A 21,048-nucleotide genomic window follows, 5' to 3' on the forward strand; every position below is an offset into this window, starting at 1 on the left:
TGTTTGATGTTGATTCACTTTGGAATAGATAACTTATCTAAAATAAAATAATAAACTAACATGAGTTGTAATATAATATAATCTTATCTTATGTACATGTAAGATTTTTGCCATGGTCTTGGATTAATTGGATAGGCACATTTAAATTAATATAATAGAATTCTTAAGAGGCCTGTATGTTTTAGAGAAAGGTGAGATTGTGGTAGATAAGAACTTTAATTTACGTTTTAGTTAAAAAAAAACTTTTATTTGTACTTTTGATACCTCTGGATTAAATATGCAATTTTAGTTCCTCAACAATTTTAAATCATTAAGTCTTTCTGTTTTTCAAATTAAACAAAATCTATTATTTATCACATATCATCGGGTTTTTATAATTAAAACACTTAAAAAATAAGTTTGAATAAAAAAAAACTAGTAATTATGTACACTCCAAAAGTGTTTATAAATTAAAAGTTTAGTGATGAGATGCAAATCATAAAAGTAGCTTTGAAATTAAATGATTGTTCATTGGTTTCTATTTTTTCTTTGTAGAGTGTAAATTTTATACTATTAAAAGTTAACTTTTGAAAAAATAACACTATCAAAAAAATAATTTCCGATAAAATATCGTAAAAGTAGGTGGTGATTATACAACTTCCTTGAAACTATATGACAAAACCCTAAACAATTAGGATGGGTTGGCTTTTTTTTTTTTTATAAGAGGGTTGGCAATTTTCTTGACCTATAAGCTTCCAAATCCAAACATATATAGACAAAATAGGGATAGCTGACCGACCATTAATTACATACACTAATCATCATGATCAATATCATGAGGGCCCATTAGGTCTATGGCTCATGGACCATAGGTTCAGCTGCATGTGCACAATTTTCATGGGTCATTAATTTGAGCCAATTGAAGATGTTCCATATTTGGATTATGTAGTATAAAATTGGATTGAATTATTTCTTTCCCAAAAAAATATAATTTTTATTTACCTTTTAAGGTAAACTCTAAATTATTAAGTTTCATTTATCTAAATATTGAATGATTTAAAAAATATTAAAAGATTAAAAGTCAAAAATTTTAAATTAAGTATGACAACAAGTAAGTCGGTATAGTTTTGCCGTCACGGCCTCCTCTTTACATTCTTAAACTACATCAAATTTAAAAAATTTGTATCTTTTTACGTTTCAATTGGAATTAGGTTCTCCACATTCACCAATATATAAAATAATAAATTTTACAAATTCATATTTGTTATAATTAATACAATAAAATAATTATTATTAAACCATAATAAAATCATATCATAAGAAAAACAGATATATTGAAATTTTTATAACTTTTGAAAAATATTAAACAAAAATATATATATATATGTATACAAAAACCAAAAAATATAAAATAAAATAACTAATGGATTGGTATTATCACCTTCATTCTCCTCTCCAAATTTAAATTTTAAAAAAAATCTAAATTTACTCTTAGTTAAAATAGATTTTTCTCATCAAAGTTAGAGTCTTATCATGTGGCCGTACCTACTAAAAACATGAAGTCCTCAAGTTTTGTACTCAATGCCTATGTTGGTCTTTACTTATGACTCCATATCTAAAATGATGTGTGAATAATAAGTATAATTGGCATTAATTAATCCATTTCTTGTATTGGTTCCATCCCTCTTCTAGCTAAACTTGCACCAATCATAGAAGTCAGCACCGTCTTTCAAGTAACAATAGAGGAAAAATAAATAACTCGAGAGGTCTATTTTTTTAAGATGAGGGGTTTAGAAAGGTGACAAATAAGTAAAGGTGTTAATTATGGTGTTTGTGTGTGGGCTCAACTTCAACTACTCAATAACAAACCTAGAATGAGGTGTTTTCATGCTCTAAAAGCCAATCTTTGTTCACACTCTTCCCCACCTTTTCTTTCACACACACCATTCATATTTGCATTTGACTTGGTAATCTACATGTTGAGCTAAATGTAAACAAAAATTTGCAACTTCATAATTGAGCTTTTTGTTACACATAAAAGTAGCATTAAGAAATGTTAAAAAGTCTCACATTGAACAAGATAAAGTCTGAACATATGTTATAAGTAAGAATAATCTTTACTTTAAAAGTCAATTTTGTAAGGATAAATTAAACTCAACTCAAATTCTAAGATAGTATAAGATCCTCGAATCACATTCCAAATGTTCAGTCATAGGTGTGTTAAAGAATCCCACATCGAATGAGATAAGACATGAACATGTGTCTATAAATAGAGGGAGTCCTCACCTTAAAAGTCGGTGAAGACCAATAGGTCTTAGGAGAGTTAACATGATTCAATAGAACCCCGAGTTCAATTTTGCTGATGATTCAAAGATTAGTCTCATCACAAGAGGTAGGCCAACTCTATATGAAAAATGAGATGTTTCACGGATGATTCAAAGATTAAGTACAATGCTTTAGCGTGTAGTCCAAACCAAAGAACAAAAAAGAAAGGTTGGCAAATAAATTTTACAAATGAATTGAACACAATTGATATACTACTTTAACTGTAACAAACAATGATTACAAATGCAGTAACCCATTGCAAAAAAAAATTACAAATAAAGTAAAATTCTCGTGTGAAAAATGAAATTGCAAAAGAAAATTGTCACATAATCAACTTTACTGGCTGTTAGTGTCTCACAAAACTCTACACTAAAGCCTAATGCTATGTTAGATCAAATTCCTAATCTTTACACCTCAAAGAGTATGTATACCATATAATTTATCACAAAAAAAAAAAATCAATAAAAATCATGAAAAAATTCAACTATGTTACCCTTTAGAAAGATTTGAATATCATTCAGATCCAGTAGAGATTGTAGCACTTGAAATGCTTCCATGACTACTATCACAAAGAGAAAAAGCACGTTCCAAATTTGCAACAATATCAGCTATTGTTGGTCTATCTTTTCCTTCCAAATTCACACAATGCATTGCAGTATATGCCACTAATTCCACTGCTTCTGTTTCATTCAAATCTGGTTTTTCAACTCTTTGATCCAAAATCTTCACCAATTCTCCTGATATAATCATAGGCACTGCAAAATTTACTATACTCATTGGTGTGCCTCCATTTTCATCATTCTTGAATATAGCTCTTTTTCCTGTTAATAGTTCTAGTAATACTACGCCGAGACCGTAGACATCGCTTTTTGCTGTCAATACATTTAGACCGTAGTATTGGGGATCGATGTATCCGACTGTTCCTGCTGCTTTTGTTGGTTTGTAATCGTGTTCGGAATCCGGACTCATCATTGATAATCCGAAATCAGACACTCTTGCAGTCCAATTCGCGTCGATGAGGATGTTTGAAGACTTGATGTCTCGGTGAATTATAGATGGAACCGCGTAATTGTGGAGATACTCAATTCCACGCGAAGCATCCAACGCAATTTTGATCCTCATTTTCCATGAATTCAAGACACTGCTATTCTTTTCGACGTTGTTTTTGTCGTGTAAATGATCATACAATGCTCCATTCTTCATGAACTCATACACTAAAAGTTTTTCGTCTTTCTCTTCGCAGAAACCGACTAGCCTAACCAAGTGTTTGTGGTGTAAACGCGACAAAAAGGCTAATTCGGACTCGAATGCACTCTCTTTCTCTTGAAACACCTTCATCTTAGTACCGGTTTCGCCTCTTTTGACAGCTACCTCGCGGCCATCGGCGAGTTTACCTTTGTAAACAACACCATAGCTACCAGCACCAACCTTGTTCTCAAGTGAGAAATTGTTGGTGGCAGCAACTAGCTCAGCAAGAGTGAACTCATCTAACCTATCATGATGTTTCGTCGATGAAGTTCCGCTCCTCTGACGCCTCATTATCCTCGAACCTTGACGCCTAATGGTCGAAGATCTCGAAGGCGGACTATAATTCGAAACCCCCACACCATTGAAACTTCCACCTCTAGTGATTGTTGGTTGAACTGAATTGTGAACTTTCTTCTTACCTAAACACACACCATTCCACAAACAATAAACCAAAGTGCAAATACCAGCAAAAGCTCCTAATGATCCAACAATAGCAAATGCCAATAAACCCTTTGTCAAGGTCTTTGACCTTGAAACCGGAAGCCACCTTTGATTCTCCGGCGGCGGCACTTGAGGCCAACAAGGTTGTGGCTTGCAAATGTTACCAAAACCAGAACAAAGATACTGAGATTGAGGATATATACCACATTCACTACAAGAAGATTGAACACAAACCCCTGGTAGAATTGGAGGCAAAGGAAGCTCAAAAATTGAATCTTTATTATTAAACCAACCAGGACCCCAACAAATTACTGAAAAATTATTTGTTGTTAATCCACAAACAAAATTGGAACCAGAAACAATAACCTCGAAAGAAACACTTTTTGTAACATCAACATTAAACAATCCTTTACCACCCCAACAAACAACAGAACCATTGGATCTTCTAATAGCACAACTATGATCAGATCCTAATGCTAAATCAGAATACTCAAAAGCCTTTTCTTGATTAGGAACATCGATTTGACCAAAATTGTTACTTCCTTTGCAAACCAAAAACCCAATTGAATTCAATCCACAAACATGTGATTCACCAGCTACAAGACTCACCATAGAAATATTCAGAAACTCATTCTCTATATTTTTAGCAATAGACTCATTCAAATTCAAATTCACATTCCCAAAACAACGAACCAACCCAGATGGATTATTCTTAAGAATTCCACAAGAGAAGCCAAACCCAGAAGTTATTGAAGAAAATTGATCATACCCAGATGGAAAAACAAAACCTTTATTGATCCTCCAACACGACACCGTTCCAACTCCGACCACCGTGGCGCAAACGTGAGAATCACCGACGGCGAGATTCTCGTATAGAACAGTGTCATTATAGTAAAGTCTTCTTTTTTCAAAGGTGGTGTTTGATGAAACAGTGTTCCAACAGATGATACTGTAGTTACCGGACCTGATGCCGCAGAAGTAGTTTTTTCCGCCGGAGATCGAGGTGAATGAGACTTCCGGCACGGCGGAGATGATGTTGCCGTTGCGGTAACAAACAATGCGACGAGATGGTTGCGATGAGACTATGCCGCAGACGGTGGCGGTGGTGTCGACGACGGCGAGGGTGGTGCCGGAGCCGAGAGCATTGGAAAAGGGTATCGGAGAGAAGAGAAAGAGAAACGTGAAAGTGAAGAAGAGAACGGAAGAGAGTGATTTGTTATTCATCTGTTTGCTTCATTGGCAGAGAGAGTTTTGAAAGGTTTTTGTTTTGTTTCAGTTTGTGATGTAATGTGTTGGTACGTTAGATACAAGAATTTTGAGGTTTCAAGTTTGAAGCTTTTTTCAGTTTCGTTTTCCTTTTTCCTATTTTTAAGCCTGCCTTTTCTCCAATTCAATTTTTCCTATTTTTAAACACTCGTCAAAAAGTTATATTATATGAATATAATACTTAAATACTTCATCGTTGCTGGTTATAATATTAATCTCCACTTTCTTTTAATTATCAATATTTAATGATTGACTATGCATATAAAAATAATATTAATGTTTAATTTATTTATTAATGATTTATATTATTTAATTTATTATTTATTTTGAGGAGTCTAATCAGATAAAAAATGAATTAAAAAATAATTTAAATTTTATAAAATTAAATATTATTAATTTATATTATATAGAACATATATATATAATTTTGTACAAAAAATCATTTGATATATATTTCAGTAACATATATATTAAATAATTTTTAAATTTATATAAAAGTTTACGTAAATAAGCTATCTGATAAAAGTATATAAAACTCATTCAAAAAAGTTTATTTATGATCTCATTAGTTTTAAATATAATCAATGTTATTGTTTTGTAAGTATATTTTGGGTTATATTCTACATCAAATTTATTAATTTTTTGTGGTATTTATTTTATTGATGATAATTTATTGTGTAATTATAATATTAGTATTAATAGAATATTTTAGAATTGTAATTTGAATTAATGAAAAACCTATTTAATATAAATCTTATTTAATTGAATCAAATTGGATTGAAATTTAAATGAATTATTTAAACTGAATCAAATTTTAGTGATTTTAATATTTGGTTTAGATGATTTTATTTTATTTTTAAACTGAGTTAAACCGCACCCGAATACTTTTTTAAGAATATAAAAATAAAATTTAAGTAGAGTTTTGTCAAAAATATTAGCTGTGTCAAAATAAAAGTAGAAGAAAAATAATAAATAATTCAAGCTATATCACTATATAAAGTCAACTCTTTAATTTGATAGCATAAATTTAAATGACATAGATATTATAAAACTAAAACAAAAAATTTAAATAAAGTCAACTCTTTTTACATGATTGATATATATGTTTTGAATATATTTTTAAGACAAAATTTTAGTGAATAAAAATTAATTTAATAATAGTAAATAAGAAATATATCATATTATTTAAATTTAACAAAAACATATAGTTGGATTTCAAATGAGTAAAACCAAACAAATATTTGGAGGATAAAACGTGGAACTTTGACTGGCACGTGCTCTCAATATGAATTGGAAGCACACGTAACACAAATTATTCAGTGGAGTTTCAGGGTGTTGACCATAAAAATAAAACAAATACTACAAATGTTTTTTTTTAATAATTAATTCATTAAAGTTTAGGGGCTATAAATCTTAAAATCAGTTAGATTCGATTTCAATTTGTGTTGCAAGCTGTTACAGATTTTGAATTTACAACAGTTATACAATAATATCCCTTAAGTAGCGTATTTTTTATATAAAAAATTTCTTTAAAACACCGTTTTTTTGTTGTTATGGTATTTGAAATTCAAAATTGAGATGTACCCTACACGCAGAATCAGATATTCAAATTAAATAACACGATTCTTTGCAAAGAAAAAGCTAGAAAAGGACTGAAAAATAAAATGTGGTACTAGTACTTTGCAGCTTGGTGGTTTATGGAAACAAGTTTCATTGACACCTATACATGCAAGAGCAAAAATATAATTAATTCAATTAAGTAAATAAGTTTAGAGTGTCTTAAAAGTTATTTATGAAGTTGAATTAATTATCTAATTAATAAAATTATTTATATGTGATTAACTAAACACTACACACACATATAAAAAAAAATGGATGCTAATGTATTATTAATGTTATTGAAGCATCTCAACTAGGTTTAGGGATCTAAAGATTGTGAGAGGTAGGAGTGTTCAAATTCAAAAGTGATTCAAATAAAAACGGTAAGTTGCTTAAGAAAAATAGCTTCGATTGAATTTTAGATTATTTTTTAAAACTAAATCAAATTTTGATATTTATTTTTTATGTCTAATGACCTTGTATCATCTTCTAATAGAAACTCATCACATTGTTTTATATGTTTATTCAATAACCACCTTTTAAAAATAACTATTTCATATTTGATTTTTATTGAACGTTAGTGTGCATTTTTTATTTATTTATTTATTTATTTATTTATTTATTATTATTATTATTATTATTATTATTATAAAATGTTGTATTAATTTATTAGTTGTAAGTTTTTATTTTCTTAAACATATTTATTAGTTTAATTTAATCTTTTTATTATAACTTTATATATTTTTAGCATATTACACGTCAAATCTATCAATATTGTTACCTATTATAAAAAAACAAAAAATAAAAAACCTATTAATGTCATGAGATAAACTCAAGTAATTAGTGTTTTTTTTTTCTTTTTCAAATGCTATTTTTTTAATAAATAAAAAAATCTAATAGGAAAAGTCACAACACTAGTGTAAAGTAATAGAGAGATATTCTGAATTTAAACTTGTACACCATAATAATATATTATATTAAATGTTCTTGCAATATATATTAACTGCTTGCGAGACTACTTTTCCACATGCTCGTTGAACGAACTAATAGTTTTATAAAAAGTATATAATATTAAAGGTCTATACCTAAATACTTGAAATAGGATTCAAAAGTATTTTAAATCAGTATAGAAAAGAGATGTTTAGTTGACTCAAAAGAGTTCGCCAATGAAAATTAGGGCAGTTAGAATTGGTTAATCTTCTATAACACGTGAATTTACGGTTTTTTATTGAGATTATATTTATATTTATTATTTGATTGCAATTTACAAGGATTGGAAATTAATAAAAAAAAATAAATTTAAATTATAACATTAAAGAGAATCATAATTATTTTACAAAGGAATAATATTTTTTTGTCTAAACTCTAAATATCAAATATCAAAATGAAATCCAAATTTCAAACTCAAGACCTTCCATTTGAATGATTAAAGTGTTGTAAAATAAACAAATAGATAAACTTTAAAAAATAATTATATATATAAATTATTGAACTTCATTTTTTTTATCGTTTCAAACAATATAAAATATTCTCCAGTTTCAACTAAACTCGTCACGAAATAGTAATACTCAAATAAGATCTCAAATTTAGGGTAAGCGAAAAATGAATAGTTAGACTTGTTTTCTTTTATCAAGTATTTAGACTTGTTTACTTTCATTGTTTTAACTTTTAAAATAATTAGTACTTTATTTCAATATATTTTCTAATTAAAAAATCTATACAGAGTTGTACATTTAATGTAAAATACATTGAAGTGTAAAAATTTAAAAAATTTAAATAAGTTATTCATATATATCTCGTATTTATGATTATATTAACAAAAAGACTTATGTGTTTCGTCTGTTTTTTTTTTTTTTTACCAATACTAATATATGCACATATTTTAAAATTACATATTAACAATATATATATATATATATGATTATCATTTAATAGTTAATAAAAATAATTTTGTGAAATAGTTCTACTTTTTTATTTATGTACAATTTTTTTATAACGTGTGTGAAAGGATATAAAACAACACTCGATATAAATTAGAGAGTGTTTTTTACTAAAGGAGCAAACGAATCATTTTCTTAAGACAAATTAAAAAGTAGTTGTTGAAGTTGCAATCAATAATGTATGTGATTCATGAATTTGCTAATCAGATTGTCACTGGAATCCCATGCATTAAATAATTATAATTACATTGACAGTGCAAATATATATTAATGCAGTATTATTTAAAATTAAAATTACAAAAGGTATACCAACCCGAAGAGTATGATATTGATAATTAACTAACATGAAAAGCTGCTTTTGAAGTCAAAAGAAGACATTTTGATTCTCTTAACAAAAAAAAAAAAGACATTTCGAGTATTTTCGAGTATTGACAACGCAACCAATAACATTTGAACTAATAAAGGGCGTAAAAGTAGATATACAGACAAAACAAAAAAGAGAGAGAGAGAGAGATTGAGGAATTTTTTTTTTTTTATCACACCATGAGAATGAGAAAAGGGATTATTGTCCCAGCTTTTTTGTCAAGTTACTTTGAATACTCAATAGAGATTTTCTTTATATATAAAATTGTAGAAAAATTTATATATAATTGTAACGGCCTAAATCTGAATAAATTTATCACATAATATTTATATATCAATTTAATAAGGTAGTACAGATATATTGGATAGAAATTTAATGATAAGTCAAATGACAAAGAGTTTTAAAATTAATTTTAATTTCAATATTTCTCACAACCTTAAGTACGTAACAATCATGATGTCGGTCTTCTAACTAATAATTTATGTATGTTTATTTGTTTAATAGCGTAAGGCATATTTTCTGGTAACAATAGTATAAGGCATATGACCCCATGCTCTAAGTCACAAGGGTTTGCCTTGCCTTGCCAGTTGCCATCTATCTCGCTGGAGGTAGACTTTAAGACAAATAGGTATATCCTCTAGGTGTTGGAATTGGATATAAAACGGAAGTTTTCTAAGGTATCTCGAAATAATTGATGATTTTGTTATCCAATTCAAATTCATAATACTACATTTTTAAAGTATATTTTTGTACGTATGTTATAAAATTTTACGATTTTGTTTTTCTTTTTTTATATAAATATTTTGAAGTTTGAACAGTACAAGAATAATTTATAAATTATTATTAGTCTCGATTATCAAGCGATGTTAGATTTTTTGATGTAAGCGACATAATGGCTCTCCAGTCGAGGCGAAAGGTGTTGGAGGAATCTAGAGACACGGAAGCAACAACGGATTGTGAAATCACATCTCTATCCAAAATCTTCAGACAACGGGTATATGGGCCACCAATCTTACATATTCAACATTTAAATCATTATTAGTCAATGTAAAACTTAATTACTAACACTTGAACTCAATAAAGGGTACGTCAACCTTCATGCGTGACATAGCCCCTCGTGAGTTTGTCCTCACAAACGACGCCAATAATCTGAACTAGATCGATGATGATGACCAGACTTGAATTGCAAGCAGAACATTGTCCTTGAAAGGTGGGGTGATACATGCAAATACTTTTACACTCAAGTAAATATCTATTTGTGAAAAGTGTGAGATAAGTTGGATTAAAGAATATCTACATTTCATGGTATCAGAATCATTGTACTTATAGGATGAGTCACAAGTCCGTTGAGAATGAAAGCAATAAATTCAGCAAATCTATTATCGCGGTTTTCGATGTTGATCCTTCTCAACCATTGGAATTAAAGTTAACCGCTTTTTCTAAAATGTTCTAGAAACTATGGTGAGACCTTTGATGTATTTTGAAAATTGGTCAAGATGGAATGAACCTTGACAAGTTCGAAATAGTAGTATTATTTATTTTTAATAGATGAACGAACAATCTTTTCACAAAATTGTATCAAACGTTGTACTAAGAAAAATTAAAACTTATGAAATCACAAATTTTCTAGACACAAATTCAAATACACATAAATAAATAAATAATAGAAAATAAAAGTTAAATAATATTTATTTTTAAAATTATTAAAGAATTTATATTTTTTAGTGTATGATGTGTGTCCATGAATATTACTTGTACTAGAGCACTTACAAGAAACTATTACAAAGTGCTCGAACCTTATCTCTATCTATCATTTAAAGAAGTTGAATATAAATTCAAAAACGCCTCTTAAATAACTAATGAATAGATTAAAGCTAATTTGGAGTGTGTGTGAAACCTCCACACCAAAGTCATGGGTAACGCATACCACATTTTTCACATGGTTTTGCTCCTAAAAAGGATTTATGGGACAGTAAATTCTTGAATTCTTTTCTTTGTATAGAAAAGATGATAGTACTTCTAACTTTAACACTCTTCTCTTTCAGGGCTAGTGTTTAGTAGTTGGTATAAAATTAATCTCATTATTTAGTTTGATCGTTGTACATGGAACTAAAGATGTCAATTTGTATTCATAAGTGAAGATGTCTGCAAAAAATGTCTCATTTAAATTTCCAAAACTAAAATTTTATTTGCAGAAATAAGAATAGTTAAAGCCATTCAAATAATTCGATAATTAAAAATGTTTTGATATTATATTTCAAATACTTTTATACAATAATGTCACTACTCGCCAATAAATTTGTAATTTAATTAACAAAAACATTTGAATTATCAAAGTCACAATATTATATAACAATAACGTCAAAGTTTATTATTAAAAAAAATATTAGTTTTTTGAATTTAAATTTCCACATGTCATGTCAAATTAAAAAAGACACACAATGATTATTGTCACTAGTATTTGGATTATTTAACTATTTATTCACAAATTCAACTTTCTCCAATCCACATAACAAAATCTAGTAAATACTAATCATAACTACCTAAAGAGATTAGTCTTGCACGCTAGGATATCTTAATTTAAAGAGATTAGTCTTGCACGCTAGGATATCTTAATTTCCCAAAAATAAATCACATTCTAATGCCCTTTTTTTTACATATTCTAAGAAAGAGTTTTAACACCGTTTACTTTGATGAAACATTACTTGTTTTCATTTTTTTAAATATACATTTATTTTATTTTGATAATAGATTATTAAAATAAATTATTTTCATAAAAATAAGATAAAATATTAGTCAATAAATATATATTTTTAAAAATAATAAAAATAATTTTTTTGATAATTTCATTACTTCTAAAAATATAGAATTGTAGAAGTGGATAATTGTTCACTTGAGAAGTCTTTTACTTACTTATTAACAAGTAAAATTAACAAAAAATTTAAATATTAAAAATAAAAACTATTTTTACAAAATAAACAACCCTCTGTCTTTTCAATTTTTTTACATCTATATTTTTAAAATTTAACCTCTTTAAAGCGATTCTTGAATGGATGAAATGTAAACTTATAATCATCATACTAAGCTGTATATACATCTCTTTACCATTTGATTGGAAGTTCTCTAGTTAATGCTATAGAGAAGAGGAGTGTTAAGAATACTTTTTTCAATACGCAGTCTAATATTTACCCTTTTATTGAGTATATAAGTTGTGAGATATCAACATCTTAAATGCATATCAGCTGGTTGTGCAACCAATCATTTATAAAATAAAGGTCTACATATGTTTTGGTTCTTAAAAATATAATTTATTTTGATTTTAGTCTCTCTAATTTTTTGTGTTTGATTTATACTTTTGCGAATTCTAACAAGTTTTAAAAAAGATTTTATGAATTGTTTTAGTAAAAAAAATTGGTGACATGATTAATTTTAGAAGATGTGGCATGTGGTGATTGTTTAATTGTTGTTGACCAGACAATATTTAATATTTAAAATTAAAATCTATTTATTAACTCATTTAATTTAAAATTAATTAATAAACCAATTAAATAATAAAAATTCAATAATGTTCGTCTTCAACTCCAATTTTTTTAATAAAAACTCAACCATCTTCATCTTCAACCCAAATTTATTCGTGTTCAAATAAAAAATTCTCATATTTAGATCAAACCTTAAAAATTTAAATCTCTTATTTTTTCGCACTACACCCATGATTAAAATACATGAATTACTATAAGAGAGAAGAAGATGAAGGAAAGAAGAAACGCATAATAACAACTACTAAATCAAAACCCCAGACCTGTTGCAACAACTGGTCAATTCAACTCCAATCCTTTCTCCCTCGTACACATTAAACTCAATTCCAAAAACCCTAATTTTCTCTTCCAAATCCTTATTCTCTTTCCACCATTTCTCCAACTCAATTTTTTTCTCCAACAACACATTCCATAATTCCTCAATCTCCCTCCTTTTCTCATTAATTTTTTCCTTCATCTCATCCTCAACCCTAACCCTCTTACTATTCTCTTCAACTTCTCTCTTTTCAATTACTCCAATTTTCCTCTCCAAATCCCTAACCGTCATTTTCATATCCGCGTTTCCTTGTTTCAATTCTTTCCCTTCTCTTTTCTATCACTACTTACGCTTTCGCTTCCTCCACTTCTTTCTTAAGTCTTTATGTCTCTGCCTTCAACTAACTGTTGAATCCAATTCGCTTTACAATTTATCAATCTGCGTCTCACCTGGTTTTGGGAAAACAAAAATTGGGAAAAAATTTGGATTTTTGCAGTAGAAAACTTTGATCCTTTATTTGTTTTTTCAATATCTTCGAAAGAACAGAAACATGGATGCGCAAGCCAAGAAAAAAGCATTGTTTCGTGCCAAATTGAATGCTCAGAAGAAGGACAAACGCATAGAATCTCCCCTTGTTAGGTTGGTTCATACTTTAATTTGAAGCACTTCATTCCCTTATTTCTAATGGTTTCAATTTAATTTCGCTTTTTTATGTTTACAAACGTCGATTTATTTATTGAGTTGTTAGTTTTTTTACTCATTATATTACTTTAGTTAAAAATTCACACCCATATGGTTTTATTTGCTATTCTTTATTAAAAACTGGAACTTTAGTAACTTGTGCCCTTTTGTTGATTTAGTTGATTTTATGTTATGATTTGAGATGTGCCCTTAGCTACTCGTGTACGTTTGTGCTTGTTAATCTACGTAGCGCCAACACTTTAGATTGAAGGTGTTGGTGTCTTGTCGGGTGTCTGTGTTGGTGCTTCATGCCTGTTTCTTGGCTTGGCAAAAAGTTATACTTTCTCAAGATGATTTGTATGCATTTTTAGTCAGTGTTATTATTTTGATTGTTGCTGTTTTTCTGTGCATATGCATACAGGTATAATGAATTTGATCAGCCTGTTTGCCGGGTTTGTGAAGTTGTTTTGAAGTCTGAGTCCCTATGGGATGCACACCAAGTTTCTCGTAAGCATCGTGAGGTGATGATATTTACAATGTCGTTCGTGTTCTGTATTTGATTTTTGTTTCAAAACTCTTTTCTATTGTTTATATTGTTTTATGGACAGTCAAATATTATTTTGGTTTAGGCAATAAGTAACCTTAAAGCTAATGCGGCCGGTTTAACTAAGCATAACAATGCGAAGACTGATATTCCAAAGGCTAAACCTGAACAGCCTTCAGCCTCACAGTTCAAAGTTCCTCAAAGTTCACAGGAAGTGCCTAAACCTCAGTCATCATCAGTTCTTCCATCAGATTTTTTTGACAACAATGATGCAAAAAAAGACAAGATCTGGTAAGGATTTGGTTTAGAAAAACGAAGTTGTATGTGTTTACATTCGTGTACATTTTAAAAATATGGAGCTGCATTTGCACACTATAGACACATAATGTGTTCTTGCGCACATATTTTCTAACCTTCAGCTTGTTCATTTACACTACTTTCGAGAGAGTCAATTGGGCAAGAGATGAAAATATTTAGGTTAAAACTAGGAAACGGTCACAGGTTGCTTCTAGCTGGTTGTGTTCCATTGCAGGCTTACAATATGGTTATCCTACACCAATCATAATAGATTGCGATTCTAGGTGTGGATGGTGTTAGAATATATGAAAAAACTTTAGAGCAATTTCGAGCATATCAAATTATCTCTTTGGATTGATTTCATATTGATACTGGTAGTGATTGGTTATGATAATTGCACTAACTGCATTATGTTATAGCTTTATTTTCCTTGTACTGGGTTGTTTCTGTTAGCTTGCTTTGCAGTAGTTTGTGAGGCTGTTTCTGTTTCCTTGTATTGAGCATTCCTAGTCAGTTAGTAACTGTTAAAACTTGTTAGAAGCTTCATAGTCAAATACAATTGCTAACTGTCATTCCCTCTGGTCCTATTTATAAGAGACATTTTAGTTATTGTTTTGGTCCTAAATATAAGAGACATAGTACATGTCTCTAAGCCCTACATCTATTTGTCTCATTGTTGTTCCCTTACTGCAACCTTAGGTTATCTCATTTACAGTTTGACTCCATCTATCCAAATGCAGTTTGGTCTTGGCTATCCTAGATAAAGTTTGGTGGTGATATTGCAAATTATGTTTGACCCCATCTATCCAAATGCAGTTTGGCCTTGGCTAACCCCAGGTGCACTTTGGCCCCAACTATTTTGGATTAGTGATGGATTTACTATGATTAATACCAGCCTCCCATTATAAATTATACCAATGTTGATTTCTCCTACCTCACCAGTGAGTCATGCCGTGATGAACTTCTTCTTTCTCCTACCTCGCTGTGATGCAAACAAACCCCAGTTTCTATTTCTTCTTCTTTTCATTATCCTAAATTTGTTATGGTTCAAGGCTTTTCCAAACGTGCTTGTTGCATTTGGAGAAGTTTAAGTTCCTTTGCTTCTAGGAAATTTCCGCTAATGATCATTTTGAGTCTCATCTTTAGTTATGCAACATTCCAACTAGCTCTTTAGGTTGAATTCCAGGGGGAGGTATTGTTAAGACAAAAGAGGATGAGTGCGTTGGTTTGTTATAGGGGACAACTCAGAGATGTTGTAGCCATTGGAAAGATAAGCATTGGAGATAGACAAGGTTGTTTGGGTCTTGGAATTGATAACATTGCCCTCATGCAAACGAACTTGCATTTATATAATAGGGACATATCAAGTGAGCAATGAAATTGGTTAAAGTTGGCTGCACAACCATACATGTCTGGTCCAAATTAGTTATATTCCTCTGGTTTATCCTTACTATTTTCTGTAAATATGTGGACCTTATTGATTTAAGTCCCTGGAATAGGGACTATATAGGGACTAATTCCAACATGGGCCAATATTACGGTGATTAAAACCTAAACAATGAAGACTAAGCAACTTTTCCTACATTTCAAGTACAAAAAATAACAAGGATTTTTTAGGGACTAAAATCAAAGTAGTTATTACAGGATGAAAAAGTTAATTAAGCTAATTTAATCTTGACTAGTGTTATCAATAATACTGGGGTGGAGTAGAGTAGAGGTTGGCGGCTACAACACCCTTATTTTGTTTCAATGTAGCAAGTGTTGTGGCCACTTTTGCAGCAGAATAGCAGGAATCACGATGCTATCACTTCACTCACATGAGCACTTGCTGAAATGCCCATATAGGCCCTCAAATTAAATAATAGGGTCTTTGTGGGATTGTTTTTGGGATTTGGCCTTAATACACACCAGAACATCTTTCATTCCCTTTTTTCTCATCCTCATTGGTCAGGTAGATAGTCTCAGTCTTATTTAAGATACCTATGACCTTTTTATGTTAATTACGAATGTCAAGAAATTTTGAGTAATTTATATCGTTTTTTTTAAGAATTTATATGTATATAGATAGTATACATTATATAAACTGAATATAAAATTTAGAATAGCCGACATCTGCTATCCCACTATAGCATTTTTGGGGTCGGCTACTCCGTACCGCTATTTGCAATCGATAACACTGATCTTGTCCTTTTCCCTTTATAGTTGTATAGTCAGGATTAAATCCTTTTTCATTATCATCTGACATGCGTGCAATTTATTTATGTGTGTGTGATTATTGTTTCGTAGCTTTCGTGATAGGTGATTCGGTGTGGTGGGAGTATGCTTGTTGTAAATAATGAAATCACAAAAAAGGCTGTGTTATTTTTTATTATCTTTACTTGGTATATCACATGGTGTTTTATCATATCTTGCCCTTCATGTTGTTATATGTTTGATGATAACATTGGTTGCGTCACCATTAACTCCCCTTTTGTTCCATTGACATTTTTGCTTCCAGAAAAGGACTCAGATTTAGGTAGAAGCGTTGGGGCTTCTGCTCAAAGTCCGGTGTCAAACTCGGAGGAGAAAGATCACTTCCATGGCAATAATACTACTCAGTCAAAGGTTAGTCAAGCAACAATGGAGACTAGGCAGACATCAGTCAAGACTACAGATGCAGAGATCAAGCAAGGAAAAGGGGCTTTGCCTGAAGGCTTTTTTGATAATAAAGAAGCTGATTTGCGAGCACGTGGCATCAAGCTTGTTAAACCAGATGTCAAGTAGGTCCCTGATTTATGTCATTTGTGCATCATTACATTACTTCCACGTATTATAGTCAAGAATCTAGTTTGCATGGAATGGAAGTAAAGACAACTGAAATTTACAGACTGTTGTGGCAGAAAATATTTCCTATGAATAATGAAAAGGAGAATAGTGAAGTTCTCGATTATTTTTCTCAACAAGCAGAGTCGGAGTTTTTTGTATAGGCAAATGTTAGTGAGTTATAGTAGTTTCCAAGGTTTGAATCCTGGACCTCCTGGTTAGTACTTTTTCGGTGTCCCTCAACTCACCAACTGAGCTGTTTGCTTGGGACAACATTTTTGAAGTATGCCAAAGAGAACTAGAACAAGAATGATTAATATCATTAGTTGATTGTATATCAACCTTATTTGCTCCTTGCCCAATCACATTTAGGCCTGTTGTCATAACAACATCCTTTGGTAACCTTCCCCTTTCTTCGTCTTTTTAATCGAATAAAATAAATAAATGTATACTTGGTGTGTCCATGTTTTTGCATTGTATTTACATTTTTAGAGTAGTATGGAGAACTATCTTGTATATTTTTGATTATGTAGAAACTAGTTTAATTATTTGGAAGATTTCTATACAGTAGAAAGGATTGAAACATAGAATGATATTGATTGCTTTTGAATGCTATCTTAGAGACGAGTACAAGGAATTTGAGAAGTTGATTCAAGAGGATTTGCGGGAGGTGGATGATCGATTGGAAGAAGAAGAGGTAATGATCATTATTTTCCTTCCGCTACTTCTTTTCAATCATAAATTTTAACCCTTAAGATGTATATGCACTATAAACATGAAATTTGATCAAATGTTTGACACTATGAGCAGATCGATGCTGCAGAAATGATAGAAGAAGCTGAATCTGTTGAGCAAAGGTATGCTTATCTTTCGTATTTTTCATTCTTCTTCTTTTTCCAATTTAATTTGTTCTATTTTCGTACGCAACTTCAACCAATCTCGATATCTTTGTCTATCAACAGGAACTTAAAGGATAAAGTGGAAATGTTGAAGAGGAAGAGATTGGAGCTAAAGGCTTCTAAATCTGCAAAGCTTAGTAAATCTTCTGAGGTTGTAACCAAGGAGTCTAGACATGAAGAGTCATCCAGTGATGACGATGAAAGTGGTGAGAATTTTGCTGTTGACTGGAGAGCACAACACTTGTGAATGATTGCTAAACTAGGCTGTTTGTTGAATTCCCGACCTGGAATATAATTTGTACATTCATATCACATTATGTATGTACAATGATTTTGATTATCATGCTCTTGTCTAAAGTGCAGTTTTTATTTTAACTCTCCTTTTTCCGAATTTTCTTAGAGCTATTGGACACCCAAGGTTTTCCTTTTCATTCTTTGACTTGGTGATTTACAAGACATGAGATTTATTGTATGCTTAGCTTTAGATCTGGATTTTTGCCTACTCGTGAGATTTGAACTCATGACACGAGATTTGAGCAAACATATCAACCATTTACAAGGCATTTATGCAACATACTTGCAAATTTATTTTATACACTAAATTTGTAAATATCGTACAGAATTGACATGTACCTCATCAATTATTTTATACACCAAATTTATTAAAGTATAAAAGTAAAATAAGCTATTAATATATATAAAGTCGTGTTTTTCTTATATTTGGATCAAAGAAAACATCAAAAAATTCTGATATATGAGACCGGAAGGAGTATTATATTCTAGACATCGCCTTGAAATTATTATTTTCCATTTTTATTTACAATACCAATGATTGTTATAAATAATTGAGTAAAGTTAACATTTGTTTTTTATTTTAATCAAAATGCGATTATTGCTAGAAGGATGAAGTAATAATTTCACCTACAAAAAGAGAACAAGATTAACAGATTTATTAATCCACATACTTATATTATGAACCTCATGTTATCCTTCCCGCTGAGATACTCACTCAAATCTTTATTCGCATGATAATTCTTCCAACCTAATAAAATAAATCTTCATCGTGGGGTTCGTTTATTTTAGATTTAAAAAGACGATTTTGATATTTTATTTTTAAATATGATTTTTATAAAAATTTATTTAAAAATAACAAAAACTATTTCAGATTATTTTTGTCAATTGAAAAAATAATATTCAATAACTTACATATTCATTATTAAAGATTCTCTTACACAATAAAAATTATATTTTTTTTAAAAAGTATTTTTCAAAAATAATTTTTATAAATAATTTTTTAAAATAATTTTTTATTTAAATTATTTAAAAATATCATTAAAAAAAGTTAAAACAAATATATTAAAATACTAAAAATAATACTAGAAAATTATTTAAACTAATTTTTCATAAAGTTATATATAAAAATGATTTTTCATATTTTTCATCAATTGATAAAAGTGATATTGAGCTTTCTAAGGTACTATTTCCTTTCCTTTGTTAGGGTTTCGGTTACATTCTTCCAATCGGTACTGATTTTTGCTTCATACGCCAATGCGGTGAAACAGAACGAGAATCATCGCTTCTAGTATTACCGTGATTGTCTACGACTGAGGTACTTTCAGTTTTCTATGTACTCTCTCTTTTCCTGAAATTGAAGTTTGACATTAAGCTAAGGATCACTTATTTGGATGGATAAACAGCTTATTTAACTGCTTACAGCATTTAAATGCTTATGTGTTTTAATAGCACAAAAGTAAAGTCAAACTGTTTTTGTATAATCTTTTAAGCTTATGAAAATTAACCGAAAATAACTTATAGACATATCCTAAGCTGTTTTCATAAGTGTTTATGCCACTAGATAAAGTCAAATAAACTAATACAAACATGCCCTTAATGTATTGTATATCAAGAGCCTTGTTAGTGCTTTAATTTGTGGTTTTCACGAATCACATGTATAACTTTTTTTTTTTAATTAGGTATATATAAGACTTTCAATCATTCTTAGATGCCTCGTTGCAAAGACGAGTCCCCTGCAGTTCGTGTCTACACCGTTTGCGATGAATCCAGGTCTGTTTTCTTTGTCTTCTTATCCATTTAGCCAACAAAAACTGTTTTCTTTCATTACTTAACTTATGCCCTCATCATATATGGTTTGATTTTTCTATTTTTGGGAGTTTGCAGATATTTGATTGTGAGGAACGTTCCAGCATTAGGTTGCGGCGATGACTTGCTGCAACTCTTTTCATCATACGGAGAAGTAGAGGAGTAAGTCTCTTGGTGCATGTTTGTATTCGTTTTGGGAGAGCCAAAAGTAATTTTGAAGACTTAAAATCAATTTTTGTATGTTTGGGGATTCAAGACTACAATTGATTTTGCCTCTAGAATTGATTAGATGTGTAAGGGAAAGAATGAAATACCTATTGACAATAACCCTTCCCTTGGCCTTGGCTGCTATAGAGATAGAGGGACATGAAAAAGGGAAACAAGTGTATGGAAATAGAATAGAAGATTGAAGTACCCTCCAAATGTATTTAGGATCCTTATAACTTTAGGATCATTGACACGATTCAAAAGTAATTAACACAGATCACTATTTTTTTTGTCTAGGATTGGTTTCATTCATATACTTATATAGACCAATTATACTTCTATTCATATGTACATGCATACTTCAATTTTTACTTCTATTAAATTTTATTTGAAATGTCAATTATACTTCTATCGATTATTCATACATGCAGTTTTCTATGCGGATCATTTGTACATAGAAAGCGCAATATATATTAGTTTGTATTTCATTTGTACGAACCAACTAAGAAAATATTATAACAAGAGTTAGAAAGGTTAAGAAACTCATAAGAATTCCAACTTTTT

General features: G+C 30.0%; 1 protein-coding gene, 1 long non-coding RNA gene and 1 pseudogene across 2 annotated transcripts; 2 read left to right on the forward strand and 1 right to left on the reverse strand.

Moving 5' to 3' along the window:
- Window positions 1-2,473: 2,473 nt before the first annotated feature.
- Window positions 2,474-5,350, reverse strand: LOC101504980 (putative serine/threonine-protein kinase-like protein CCR3). Its single transcript, XM_004490938.4, has one exon. The coding sequence runs from the start codon at window positions 5,215-5,217 to the stop codon at window positions 2,818-2,820; it is 2,400 nt and encodes a 799-aa protein (XP_004490995.1). The 5' UTR covers window positions 5,218-5,350; the 3' UTR covers window positions 2,474-2,817.
- Window positions 5,351-12,890: 7,540 nt separating this feature from the next.
- On the forward strand, window positions 12,891-18,608 carry LOC101490767 (protein ABA AND ROS SENSITIVE 1-like; annotated as a pseudogene).
- Window positions 18,609-19,660: 1,052 nt separating this feature from the next.
- LOC105851662 (uncharacterized) lies at window positions 19,661-20,884 on the forward strand. The gene is made up of 3 exons (XR_001143415.3): window positions 19,661-19,786; window positions 20,151-20,241; window positions 20,356-20,884. It is a non-coding gene; the product is annotated as an uncharacterized lncRNA (long non-coding RNA).
- Window positions 20,885-21,048: the final 164 nt, after the last annotated feature.

The sequence above is a fragment of the Cicer arietinum genome, chromosome 2 (assembly GCF_000331145.2).
Source record: "Cicer arietinum cultivar CDC Frontier isolate Library 1 chromosome 2, Cicar.CDCFrontier_v2.0, whole genome shotgun sequence".
In the NCBI taxonomy this organism is placed as follows: Eukaryota; Viridiplantae; Streptophyta; class Magnoliopsida; order Fabales; family Fabaceae; genus Cicer; species Cicer arietinum.